Source organism: Ziziphus jujuba, chromosome 1 (genome assembly GCF_031755915.1).
Source record: "Ziziphus jujuba cultivar Dongzao chromosome 1, ASM3175591v1".
NCBI lineage: Eukaryota > Viridiplantae > Streptophyta > Magnoliopsida > Rosales > Rhamnaceae > Ziziphus > Ziziphus jujuba.
The window spans coordinates 43,257,596-43,271,255 of NC_083379.1; the positions used below are offsets into that span (position 1 = coordinate 43,257,596).

General features: G+C 36.9%; 2 protein-coding genes across 2 annotated transcripts; both read left to right on the forward strand.

The window, feature by feature from the left end:
- The first annotated feature begins 254 nt into the window (after positions 1–254).
- On the forward strand, positions 255–6,211 carry LOC107404223 (ABC transporter C family member 8-like). The gene is made up of 12 exons (XM_016011175.4): positions 255–508; positions 654–2,608; positions 2,713–3,033; positions 3,129–3,215; positions 3,322–3,942; positions 4,037–4,201; positions 4,308–4,602; positions 4,712–4,926; positions 5,075–5,380; positions 5,467–5,530; positions 5,627–5,866; positions 5,969–6,211. Exons 1-12 carry the CDS (start codon positions 493–495, stop codon positions 6,070–6,072), a joined length of 4,389 nt encoding a protein of 1,462 aa, XP_015866661.3. The 5' UTR covers positions 255–492; the 3' UTR covers positions 6,073–6,211.
- A 639-nt stretch (positions 6,212–6,850) lies between these two features.
- On the forward strand, positions 6,851–12,833 carry LOC107404112 (ABC transporter C family member 8-like). Its single transcript, XM_016011062.4, has 12 exons — positions 6,851–7,147; positions 7,303–9,260; positions 9,364–9,684; positions 9,778–9,864; positions 9,969–10,589; positions 10,706–10,870; positions 10,971–11,265; positions 11,358–11,572; positions 11,679–11,984; positions 12,092–12,155; positions 12,255–12,494; positions 12,612–12,833. Exons 1-12 carry the CDS (start codon positions 7,141–7,143, stop codon positions 12,713–12,715), a joined length of 4,383 nt encoding a protein of 1,460 aa, XP_015866548.3. The 5' UTR covers positions 6,851–7,140; the 3' UTR covers positions 12,716–12,833.
- The last annotated feature ends 827 nt before the right edge of the window (positions 12,834–13,660 follow it).

Below are 13,660 nucleotides of genomic sequence, written 5' to 3' on the forward strand. Positions count from 1 at the left end.
AAAGAAATCAGACAGAAAGAGAAAAAAAAGTTTTCTTCTTCTTCCTTTTTGAAGTTAAAAAAAAAAAAGAAAAAAAATGATGATCCAATTGCAGGAAAGTCCACGTATACGACATTAGAATCTTTTGGTAATATAAAAGTATAAATATGTATTAAATAAGTGGAAAATTCCAATTATATAATATATATGAAAAAAATAATAATAAAATGCAAAAGTTTCGACGTGCATCATATTATAAATCGTATCCAAGTAAATATGAAGCAGTCAAGCGCCTGTTCGCTAACACCAAGCATTCTATTTTGTTTGGTGCTATAATTGTCTTCTTCTTCTTTTTTTAAAATTAATAAAAAAAAAATAAAAAAAACACTTATTAAGCTTGTAATTCTAATGCAATCTCAGATACAAGAAGCTATGGCTATGAGAAAAGTAACAGGTGCTTAATAACCACCCAACAAGTTCATACCTGCTATTTGCGACACCAGAACAACTTCCATGGGGATTTCACTTGGTACTAATATATACATATATATATATATATTATATAATGAATATCTATGCTGCTTTTTTCAATAGTAAACATGAACAATTAGTATTTTCTTAATTTCCACGTGAATCTGATTATTTTGTTAAATCTTGGAATGTTTTTTATGCAGGTGCTTTTTCATGGGTTTGTGATGGAGAACTTGATTTGGGTTCTTATTGCATTCAAAGGAGTATCATAGAAGTTGTAAATCTGCTATTCTTCTGTCTTTTCTCTCTGCTTCAGCTTGTCGGTTTAATAAGAAACCATCACAGAAATAGTGTATGGAGAAGGGACTGGGTGTTTGTATTTGTTTCAATCTGCTGTGGCCTAACAAGTTTTACTTATTTTGTTGCTGGTTTTTGGAATCTGATTTCCATAAACGACAGGCACAGTCAGGGAGACTTGTTGACTTACCTTGTCAGAGTAATAGTCTGGATCTCTTTCACAGTTTCTTTGCTTCTACAACTGTCTACATGGACCAGAATCCTCAACTCTGTTTGGTGGATGACATACTTTTCATTGTTTTCGGCTATGAACATTGAAATTCTGTCAAGAACAGGTAGGATTCAAATTACAGACTCAGTGCAATGGCTAGTGAACTTTTTGCTTCTTATATGTAGTTTCAAGAACATCAGACAATTGCTTTCCAAACCAAGACAAGAAGATCATAATCTAGCAGAACCACTAGTTGTCAAAAAATCTGAAAAGAGCAAAACAGAACCAGGTCAGGCTAGTTTCTTCAGCAAATTGTCATTTTCTTGGATTGGTCCTTTGCTTAGCTTAGGCTACTCAAAACCATTATCTCTCAAAGACATCCCTCCTCTGGTTTCTGAAAATGAAGCCAGGCTAGCATACCAAAAGTTTGCTCAGGCGTGGGATTCTCTTTCAAGGGACAAGGGTCCCAACAATACCAAGAACTTGGCGTTGTGTGCCATAGCAAAAGTTTACATGAAGGATAACATTTCTGTGGGCATTTGTGCGTTTCTGAGAACCATCACTGTAGTAGTTGCTCCTTTAATACTCTACGGTTTCATAAATTATGCAAACCGAGAGGAGGAGAATATCTATCAAGGTGTTTTAGTACTTGGGTGTTTAATTGTTTGCAAGGTGGTCGAGTCATTGAGTCAGAGGCATTGGTTTTTCAATGCCAGGAGGTGTGGGATGAGGATGAGATCGGCCTTAATGGTGGCGGTCTATCAAAAGCAGATTAAGCTTTCTACTTTGGGAAGAAGAAGGCACTCAACAGGGGAAGTTGTGAATTATGTAGCGGTTGATGCCTACAGGATGGGTGAATTTCCATGGTGGTTCCATTCGTCATGGAATTTTGTTCTGCAACTTTTTCTAGCCATTGGTGTCCTTTTCTGGGTGATTGGTAGTGGTGCTCTTTTTGGTCTTATTCCTCTTTTCATCTGTGGACTACTCAACGTCCCATTTGCTAAGATGCTGCAAAGGTGTCAATTCCAATGCATGGTTGCTCAAGATGAGAGACTGAGATCAACTTCAGAGATCCTAAACAGTATGAAAATCATCAAGTTACAATCTTGGGAAGAAAAGTTCAAAAACTCCATTGAATCCCGCCGTGCAAATGAATTCAAATGGTTGTCAGAAGCTCAGCTTAAGAAGGTTTTTGGGACTTTACTGTATTGGATGTCTCCAACCATTGTATCTTCAGCTGTATTCATCGGATGTGTAGTTCTTAAGAGTGCCCCTTTGGATGCAAGCACCATATTCACAGTTTTAGCCACATTGAGGAGCATGGGAGAGCCTGTGAGAATGATACCGGAAGCTCTTTCTGCGATTATCCAAGTCAAGGTTTCGTTTGATCGGCTCAATGCTTTTTTTCTTGATGATGAGATCAAACATGATGGAATAAGAAGATATCCAGTACTGGACCACTCAGACCAATGCTTAAAAATTCAAGGTGGTATTTTTAGTTGGGACCCAGAATCAACTATTCCAACTCTGCATGAAACAAATTTGGAGATCACATTGGGGCAGAAAGTTGCAGTTTGTGGACCTGTTGGAGCAGGAAAGTCATCACTTTTATATGCTGTACTAGGAGAGATACCAAAAATTTCGGGAACTGTAAGTTAAAAAACACAACAACAAAAAAGAAGTTTAAACAGGAAAATACTATTTTTGGTTTAAACTTTGTCTGATTTTTACTTTCTTGATGCTTTGTGAAACAGGTTGATGTGTATGGATCCATTGCCTATGTTTCTCAAACAGCTTGGATACAGAGTGGAACCATTCGTGATAACATACTCTACGGGAAGCCAATGGACAAGGAAAAATATGAGAAAGCCATAAAAGCATGTGCTTTGGACAAGGACATTGACAGTTTCAACCATGGTGACCTTACAGAAATAGGTCAGAGAGGGATCAACATGAGTGGAGGGCAGAAGCAGAGAATTCAACTTGCTCGAGCAGTGTATAATGATGCTGATATCTATCTTCTTGATGATCCCTTTAGTGCAGTAGATGCACATACTGCTGCCACTCTCTTTAATGTATATAAGGAAGAAAAAATTCTATTTCCATAAGCATGAACTTTACCACAAATCAGTCTTAATTGACAAAACTTCGTTGATCCTTATACATGCAGGATTGTGTCATGGCTGCTCTAGAAAAGAAAACTGTAATTCTAGTGACTCATCAAGTTGAGTTTCTATCTGAACTTGACAAAATTCTGGTAATTATTTCGGTAACGATTATGTATGTCTTGTTTTTCATGCATCCAAATGAATATTCCAAAAAAATAAATATGTTCTTCTTGTATATCTTGATCCACTTTGTAGGTTATGGAGGGTGGACAAATTACTCAATCAGGAAGCTATGAGGAACTGTTGAAAGCCGGGACAGCTTTTGAACAGCTTGTGAATGCTCACAGAGATGCAATATCAACATTTGGTACTTCAAATTCTGAAAGCCAAGGAGAAGTTCAAAAAGGAGATTTGATTGGTTCAGAGGAGACTGCCGGGTCTTACCCCACTAAAGAAAATGATCAAGGGGATAACTCTTTGAAGGGTTTAACAGGAGTTCAGTTAACAGAAGAAGAAGAGAAGGAGATTGGTAATGTAGGATGGAAGCCACTTTGGGATTACGTCTTTGTTGCCAAAGGATTACTTCTCCTAATTTCAGGCATAATAACTCAGGCTGGTTTTGTGGGTTTGCAAGCTGCTGCAACTTATTGGCTAGCCCTGGCCATTAAAATTCCAAAGGTCACTTCTACCATGCTAATTGGGATCTACAGTGCAATTTCATTGCTTAGTGCTGGCTTTGTGTATTTAAGGTCATTATTTGGAGCCCGGCTTGGATTAAATGCCTCCAAAGCTTTTTTTACTGGTTTCACCAATGCTATCTTTAAAGCTCCCATGCTGTTCTTTGATTCAACCCCGGTTGGCAGAATTTTGACCCGAGTAAGTTAGTCTCCAACACAAGTTCTTTCTTCTACCTATATAGTCATCATTTCAAAGTTCATATCAATAACTTCTTTTGTTTGGTATCTTTCAGGCTTCATCAGATATGAGCATTGTGGATAACGATATACCTTTCTCCATCGTCTTTTCAATCGCTGCTACGATTGAACTTCTGACAACCATTATAATTATGGCTTCAGTCACTTGGCCAGTTCTTATTGTGGCCATTCTTGCTCTTGTTGCTACTAATTATGTTCAGGTCAGTCCAAATTACAGCTTCTTGTTTTCTTGAATTCTCTCTCTTTCTTCTTTGATATGGGACAAGGATAAGCTAAACTATACATCTTGGTTCTTTTCTCTTCAAGGGCTATTATCTAGCTACTGCAAGAGAATTAATAAGAATTAATGGAACAACAAAAGCTCCGGTTACCAATTATGTGTCTGAGACATCACTTGGTGCTGTCACAATAAGAGCTTTTCGATCAGCAGACCGCTTCTTCCATAATTACTTAAAGCTAGTAGACACAGATGCTGGACTCTTCTTCTATTCAAATGCAGCCATTGAATGGTTAATTCAAAGAATAGAAGTACTTCAGAATATGACCCTTTTCACTGCAGCTTTTCTCATTATTTTACTTCCTAAAGGTTATATAGCTCCAGGTACTTACCTGAATCTCCACATTTCATACTATAATATTTTTCTTCATATTGTTGAAAGGTACTGATTCTAGATAGATATATATCACCCCCTTTTTTATCTTCTCTGCAGGTCTTGTGGGTCTCTCTCTTTCTTATGCCTTGTCATTAACAGGGACACAAATTTTTTTGTCTCGATGGTACTGCAATTTATCCAACTACATTATTTCAGTTGAAAGAATCAAGCAATTCATGCATATACCACCAGAGCCTCCAGCTATTATTGAAGGGAAGAGACCTCCATCTTCATGGCCAACCAAGGGTCGGATAGACTTGCATTCTTTGGAGGTAAAAGAATGTAACTCATCGTAAACATGACACAGTATCTCATCCTAAACATGACACACTTGATTGGGGAAGTACCTTAACGACAAAATAACAAGATTGCAAATTGCGCAATGATATATTTATTCGTTTTGGTTTGAATTGGTTTCAGATCAAATATCGTCCAAATGCTCCGTTAGTTCTCAAGGGAATCACATGCACATTCAAAGAAGGGACTAGAGTGGGAGTTGTGGGAAGAACAGGAAGTGGAAAGACTACATTGATAAGTGCTTTGTTTCGTTTAGTAGAGCCAACAAATGGGAAAATCATCATAGATGGACTTGACATATGCTCTATTGGTCTAAAGGATTTGAGGATGAAACTGAGCATCATTCCCCAGGAGCCAACTCTTTTCAGAGGTAGCATTCGAGCTAACTTGGACCCTTTAGGCCTTTACTCCGACGATGAAATATGGATGGTTAGCAACCTGACTCTGTTACCTATGTTGCAACCTAGTTATGGTATAATTAATATTGACAAGTTTTACTACTCTTTCATTCATAGGCTTTGGACAAGTGTCAACTTAAAGCAGTAGTGAGCAGCCTACCTAATCTACTTGATTCATCTGGTGAGTTTTACTTTTACTTTACACAAAGTATGTTTTTGTGTTTCAGCTTTTTCATGAAGTAATATCCATATCTATGTATTGTGGTTGATGAGACAGTGAGTGATGAAGGAGAGAATTGGAGTGCTGGGCAGAGGCAGCTGTTTTGCCTAGGCAGAGTCCTCCTTAAGAGAAACAGAGTTCTAGTACTAGATGAGGCTACTGCTTCCATCGATTCTGCAACAGATGCAATTCTGCAGAGAATCATCAGGCAGGAATTCTCTGAATGCACTGTCATAACCGTAGCTCACAGAGTTCCTACTGTTATAGACAGTGATATGGTCATGGTCCTCTCTTATGGTATGTTGGTAATATTACAATTATATATGCAACATGTATATAGTTTTTATTCATTGTGGTGTAAGTTCATATTATATTTACATTGGAATTGAAAAACTGCAGGGAAGCTGGTGGAGTATGATGAGCCATCAGAGCTTCTGGATGCAAACTCCTATTTCTCAAAGCTGGTAGCTGAATACTGGTCAAGTTGCAGGAGAAATTCTTAATTATGAGGAAATTAATTTCCAAACCCAAGTGGCTGATTGATAATAAATCGTGACAGAACCATCATCAATAAAGCAATGAACAACTTGAATTAATAATTAATTTGTTTAAGCAGGTATATATAATTGCATATTTACATTACATGATTTTTCTTCCACTGATTCTATTCCACTATGAAGAAAGGTCAACCATGGTAGTAGGAAAATGGATTTGTGTTTTAAATCGACCAAACATTGATAACCCAAAGAAAGATGAGACAGTATATAAAATTCAAAGAATCTGTAGCTCAACTGGAACCACTTCTATGAGGTAAAAATCAAAATAGCTAATTAATATTCAAATGAGTTTTGTTTTGAGGTTAAACTAAACTTTCCAATCCACCATAAGTACGATTGTAAATGAAGGGAGAATATGTAAAAACACAAATACAAAATCCAATGTGTTTTAGATGTTGATGAAGGAGGGAAGGATTAACAATAATGTTTAGTTTAAAAATGTTGTTTTTGGTGGTAATAATTAAAAATGCAAAGTTTGTAATAATTGAGCAAAGGGTGTTTGATGAGCGTTGGTTTTCTCAAAAATGAGTACATAGGTAACGGCAAGCGGCAAGACATTTCATTGTTTCTAATCAATTTTTGTGCGGCGAATAAAAAAGTAATAAAAATATATAAAAGCATGTGTGCACTAATAAAAAAATAATTAAAATAGAAGCATATAATAGAAAAAAGAAGACAAAAGTTTAAGACGTGGAAGTGCAACGTCAAAATAATATATAAATCTGTGAAAAGCATGTGCCAATAATATCAGCTTTTTGGGATTCACCAAAAAGACAAGCTTTTTGGGTTGTTTATTATATATGTATTTCTGTAGCTGATAAACCACTGAAGAAGTAAGGAGCAGAAGCCAAGCGAAAGAGAAGTGAACCATCAAACGCTGAATATGATTCTGATCTGAGGCGTTCTCTGATGCGTTCTCTGATGAGGAAGATAACATTGAACTTTGGATGAACACAATTTGAACTGACTAAATTAAACTCCACAACTTCCTATCTGCTGCAAGAACCAGCTTCCATGGGAGGTAGGTACAAACCCTTTAGTTAAAACTTCATGAATATCTATTCTATGCTGCTCCTACTTCAACGGTGATCATGAACTAGTAATATCTTTCTTAATTTCCACTTGAATCTGATTGTTTATTAATATATGGGTCTTGGAATTTTTATACAATTGCAGACACTTTCTCATGGATTTGCGATGGGAAGCTTGAGTTGGGTTCTTACTGCACACAAAGGACTACTGTAGAAGTTGTAAATCTGCTATTCCTCTGTATATTTTGCTTACTTTTGCTCGTCAGTTCGATATGGAAACTTCAGAGCAGGAGTATCCGAACAAGGGACTACAGTGTCTTTGTATTTGTTTCAGTCTGCTGCGGCCTCACTAGTTTTGCTTATTTTGTTGCTGGTTTATTGAATCTTATTGCCATGAAAGACAGACATAGTCATGGAAATTTGTTGATTTACGTTGTCAGAGTACTGGTTTGGATGTCTTTCACAGTTTCTTTGCTTCATCAACTGTCAAAATGGATCACAATCCTCAACTCTATTTGGTGGTTGACATACTTTTCATTATTTTCTGCTGTAAACATTGAAATACTGGTAAGATCAGGTCGCATTCAGATCACTGACATAGTGCAATGGTTTGTGAACTTCTTGCTTCTCATATGTGCTTTCAAGAACATGAAACAAATGCTTTCTCAATCTAGAAATGAAGATAATACTCTAGTCCAACCTCTAATGGTCAAAAAGGTTGAAAGGAGCAAAGTAGAACCAGGACAGGCTAGTTTTTTTAGCAAATTGTCATTTTCTTGGATTGGACCTTTACTTGGCTTAGGCTACTTAAAACCCTTATCTCTTGAAGATGTCCCGCCTCTGGTTTCAGAAGATGAAGCCAATTTAGCATATCAAAAGTTTGCTCAGGCGTGGGATTCGATTTCAAGGGACAAGGGTTCCAATAGTACCAAGAACATAGCATTTTGGGCCATAGCAAAAGTTTACATGAAAGAAAACATATCCACGGGCATTTATGCATTTCTCAAAACTATTTCTGTAGCAGTTGCTCCTTTAATACTATACAGTTTCATAAGCTATGCAAATAGCAAGGAGGAAAATCTCTATGAAGGTTTTTTTGTATTGGGGTGTCTAATTGTTTCCAAGGTGGTTGAATCATTGAGTCAGAGGCACTGGTTTTTCAAAGCCAGGAGATGTGGAATGAGGATGAGATCAGCCTTAATGGTAGCTGTCTATCAAAAGCAGATAAAGCTTTCTAGTTTGGGAAGAAGAAGGCACTCAACTGGGGAAGTTGTGAATTATGTAGCAGTTGATGCCTACAGAATGGGTGAGTTTCCTTGGTGGTTTCATTCGGCATGGAATTATGTTCTGCAGCTTCTGCTAGCCATTGGTGTTCTTTTCTGGGTACTTGGTAGTGGTGCTCTTTTTGGTCTGGTTCCTTTTTTAATCTGCGGACTTCTTAATGTCCCATTTGCTAAGAAGCTGCAAAAGTGTCAATTCCAATGCATGGTTGCGCAAGATGAGAGACTCAGATCAACTTCAGAGATCCTAAACAGTATGAAAATCATCAAGTTACAATCTTGGGAAGAAAAGTTCAAAAACTCCATTGAATCCCGCCGTGAAACTGAATTCAAATGGTTGGCTGAAGCTCAGATTAAGAAGGTTTATGGGACTTTACTGTTTTGGATGTCTCCAATCATAGTATCTTCAGCTGTCTTTGTTGGATGTGTAATTCTTAAAAGTGCACCTTTAGATGCAAGCACCATATTTACAGTCCTTGCCACCTTGAGGAGCTTGGGAGAGCCTGTGAGAATGATACCAGAATCTCTTTCTGCACTTATCCAAGTCAAGGTTTCATTTGATCGGCTAAATGTATTTTTACTTGATGATGAGATAAAAAATGATGGAATAAGAAGATATCCCGTGCAACAGGACTCAGAAAAGAGCATAAAAATTCAAGGGGGTATTTTCAGTTGGGACCCAGAATCAACCATTCCAACTCTACCAGGCATGGATTTGGAGATTATATTGAGGCAAAAAATTGCAGTTTGTGGGCCTGTTGGAGCAGGAAAATCATCACTCTTATATGCTATACTAGGAGAGATACCAAAAATTTCAGGAACTGTAAGTTAAAATAAAACAAAAAAAAGCCCTTATAATATATTTTATATACCATTCAGTAAAATTTTGTGTCTAATTTTTACTTTCTTGATACATTGTGAAACAGGTTGATGTGTTTGGATCCATTGCCTATGTTTCTCAGACTGCTTGGATACAGAGTGGAACAGTTCGTGATAACATACTCTATGGGAAGCCAATGGACAAGGAAAAATATGAAAAGGCCATAAAAGCCTGTGCTTTAGACAAGGACATTAACAGTTTCAACCATGGTGATCTTACAGAAATAGGGCAGAGAGGGATCAACATGAGTGGAGGACAGAAGCAGAGAATTCAGCTTGCACGAGCTGTGTATAATGATGCTGATATCTATCTCCTCGATGACCCCTTTAGTGCCGTAGATGCACATACTGCTGCCACTCTCTTTAATGTATGTAAGAAAAACAAATTTCTATTTCTATATGCATGAACTTTGCAAAAAATCAGTCTCAATTAAAACACTTTTTGAGTGGTTTATATGCAGGATTGTGTCATGGCTGCCCTTGAAAAGAAAACTGTAATTCTAGTGACTCATCAAGTCGAGTTTCTATCAGAAGTGGACAAAATTCTGGTAAATTTTTAGTATCGATTGTCCATGACTTTGTTTTTCATGCATCCAAATGAATATTGAAAAACTAAATGTGTTGGTCTTGTACATCTTGCTCCACTTTTGAGGTTATGGAGGGTGGTCAAATTACTCAATCAGGAAGCTATGAGGAACTGTTGAAAGCTGGGACAGCTTTTGAACAGCTTGTGAATGCTCATAGAGATGCAATATCAACATTTGGTCCTTCAAACTCTGAAAGCCAAGGAGAAGTTCAAAATGGCGATTCGATTGGTTTAGAGGAGAATTTTGGGTCATACCCCGCTAAGGAAAACAGTGAAAGGGATAATTCTTTAAAGGGAGTTAAAGGAGTTCAATTAACAGAAGAAGAAGAGAAGGAGATTGGTGATGTAGGATGGAAGCCATTTAAGGATTATATCTCTGTGGCTAATGGAGTAGTTCTTCTAATTTCGGTCATAATAACCCAGTCTGGTTTTTTTTGTTTGCAAGCTGCAGCAAGTTATTGGTTAGCTGTGGCCACTAAAATTCCTAACATAACTTCTGCCATGTTAATTGGGATCTACAGTGCACTTTCATCACTTAGTGCTGTATTTGTATTTTTAAGGTCATTTCTGGGAGTCCTTCTTGGACTAAAAGCCTCCAAAGCCTTTTTTTCTGGTTTCACCAATTCTATCTTTAAAGCTCCCATGCTGTTCTTTGATTCAACTCCTGTTGGCAGAATTTTGACCAGGGTAAGCTTGCGGCAAAGCCAACAAAACTTCTTTCTTCCACCTATAGAATCATAATTTCAGAATTCATTTCAATAATACATCTAAATACATATATCTTTATTTTTTCTATCTTGCAGGCTTCATCTGACATGAGTATCTTGGATAATGATATACCTTTCTCTATCATCTTTTGTATTGTTGGTACTGTTGAACTCACGATAGCGATTGTAATTATGACCTATGTCACTTGGCCAGTTCTTATTGTGGCCATTCTGACGCTGGTTGTTATTAATTATGTTCAGGTCTGTCAAAATTACAGCTGCTTGATTATTGAATCCCTCAGTTTTTCCATTGATATTTGACAAGAGTAATCTCACTATATATAATTTGGGTTGTTTGAAGGGATATTATCTAGCTACTGCAAGAGAACTTATAAGAATTAATGGAACAACAAAAGCTCCAATTACTAATTATGTGTCCGAGACATCACTTGGTGCTGTCACAATAAGAGCTTTTAGATCTGCAGATCGCTTCTTCCAGAACTACTTAAAGCTCATAGACATAGATGCTGGACTCTTCTTCTATTCAAATGCGGCCCTCGAATGGGTAGTTCTAAGAGTAGAACTACTTCAGTGTTTGACCCTTTTCACTGCAGCTTTTCTCATTGTTTTACTTCCTAAAGGTTATATAGCTCCAGGTACTTACTTGAAGCTCTACATTTTATACTAGAATGAATTTCCATCTGTGTTGAAAGGTACTAACTTTCCGCCATTTTAATCTTGTCTGCAGGGCTTGTGGGTTTCTCTCTTTCTTATGCCTTGACATTAACAGGGATGCAAATCTTTTTGACTCGTTGGTACTGCAACTTGTCCAACTACATGATTTCAGTTGAACGAATGAAGCAATTCATGCATATACCAGCAGAACCTCCAGCTATTATTGAAGGGAAGAGACCTCCATCTTCATGGCCAACCAAGGGTCGGATAGAGTTGCATTCTTTGGAGGTAAAACAATTGAGCTAATCCTAAACATAACACTTCATTGGGGCATCTTAAAAATAGTAACAAAGTTGAATGTTGCATTTTCTCACTTTGGCTTAATTGGTTACAGATAAAATATCGTCCAAATGCTCCATTAGTTCTCAAGGGAATTACATGCACGTTCAAGGAAGGGACTCGAGTAGGAGTTGTAGGAAGAACAGGAAGTGGAAAAACTACACTGATAAGTGCTTTGTTTCGTTTAGTAGAGCCAACAAATGGGAAAATCATCATAGATCAGCTTGACACATGCTCTATTGGTCTAAAGGATTTGAGGATGAACCTGAGCATTATCCCACAGGAGCCAACTCTTTTCAGGGGTAGCATTCGAACTAACTTGGACCCGTTAGGCCTTTGCTCTGACGATGAAATATGGATGGTTAGAAACCTGTTCAGCTGTTGTTACAAATTGATTTTCCACTGTCTATGGTGTTGTCAAGTTAGTATAATTTATATTGACAAGTTTTACTACTCTTTCATTTTTAGGCTCTGGAGAAGTGTCAGCTTAAAGCAGTAGTTAGCAGCCTGCCTAATCTGCTTGATTCATCAGGTGAGTTTTACCAACTATGAATAAATATGCACTGTGAATCAATGGTTTGAGCTTCAGTTTTTGGTGAAGTATATCTATACATTATGGTTGATGAAACAGTGAGTGATGAAGGAGAGAATTGGAGTGGTGGGCAAAGACAGCTGTTTTGCCTGGGCAGAGTCCTTCTAAAGAGGAATAGAATTCTAGTACTAGATGAGGCTACTGCTTCCATTGATTCTGCAACAGATGCAATTCTGCAGAGAATCATCAGGCAGGAATTCTCTGAATGCACTGTCATAACTGTAGCTCACAGAGTTCCTACTGTTATAGATAGTGATATGGTCATGGTGCTTTCTTATGGTATGGCTTTCATTTATTGTAAAAATTCCGTGAAGCATTATGTATCTATAATATGCATAATTTCTGTGGAATATATATGAAGAACTGATCGGTTTATTGGAATTTAACAAACTGCAGGGAAGCTGGTGGAGTATGATGAGCCATCAGCGCTTCTGGATGCAAACTCCTATTTCTCCAAGCTGGTAGCTGAATACTGGACAAGTTGCAGGAGAAGTTCCTAATTAAAGAAAATTAATTACCAAGTTTCCCAAGTAGTACCTCTTGATAATAAATTGCTATAATGAACCAAGTTGAATTAATAATTTATCGAAGCATGCATCTCACATAATTTACTCTATAGCCGATTGGTCATGGTAGGAAAGTGGATTCAATGTAGGAAAAAAATTGGGTTTTAAATTGGCCAAACATTGATAGCCCAGAAAGATGAGATTGAGATGGTATATGAAACTGAAAATTTAAACTGTAGTTAAACTGGGATCATTAAAAAATTAAGAAAGCTAATTCATATTCAAATTGGCTTTGTTTGGAGGTTAAACTTTCTCATCCACCATTAAGTGTGTTTTCGATGTTGATGAAGGAGAGAGGGATTTAAAAATTAAAAAAAAAAATTGTCTAGTTTTAAAATTTTGTTTTGGTGGTAGTAGTATATTAATGTAAAGTTTGTAATAATTAAGCAGAGGAGGTTGGTTAAATGGGTACAGAGGCAAGGCAAGCTTGCAAAACATTTTCCATATCAAGCTACACATAAGAATTGAAGTACTCGATCAATTTATAAATGCTAAATTTGCAGAAACTGAGATAAACAATATATATATATATATATATATAGTTTGAATAGCATCATTAGATGCGAATCTGAGGCTTCAGGTGGTGTAAGCAAAATAGAATATGAAATTACTGCGTGTTTTTCTATCAGATTCTCACTGAAATTTCTGTGATTAAATAAGTGACCACTCAATATTCCTTGGCATATATATAATATATGCAGAGAATAGGTGGGATTTATTATGAAAGGAGCATATATATATATATATATATATGACCTGTGCACATTCAAACTATTGATGGCTGTCTTTTTTCTTGAAACTATTTGATGAAAGCATAGTTGATGAAGGATGTGGGTTGTGAGCACCTTCGTCTATCATAAAAGGGTTGTATGTGTATAT

Bases quoted from the DNA above. Each gene is read 5' to 3' on its own strand.
- LOC107404112 (XM_016011062.4), top strand. The intron at 9,685-9,777 runs GTATGTAAGAAA...GTTTATATGCAG, and splicing joins CTGCTGCCACTCTCTTTAAT to GATTGTGTCATGGCTGCCCT. The intron at 11,573-11,678 runs GTAAAACAATTG...AATTGGTTACAG, and splicing joins TAGAGTTGCATTCTTTGGAG to ATAAAATATCGTCCAAATGC.
- LOC107404223 (XM_016011175.4), top strand. The intron at 3,216-3,321 runs GTAATTATTTCG...TCCACTTTGTAG, and splicing joins CTGAACTTGACAAAATTCTG to GTTATGGAGGGTGGACAAAT. The intron at 5,381-5,466 runs GTTAGCAACCTG...TTTCATTCATAG, and splicing joins CCGACGATGAAATATGGATG to GCTTTGGACAAGTGTCAACT.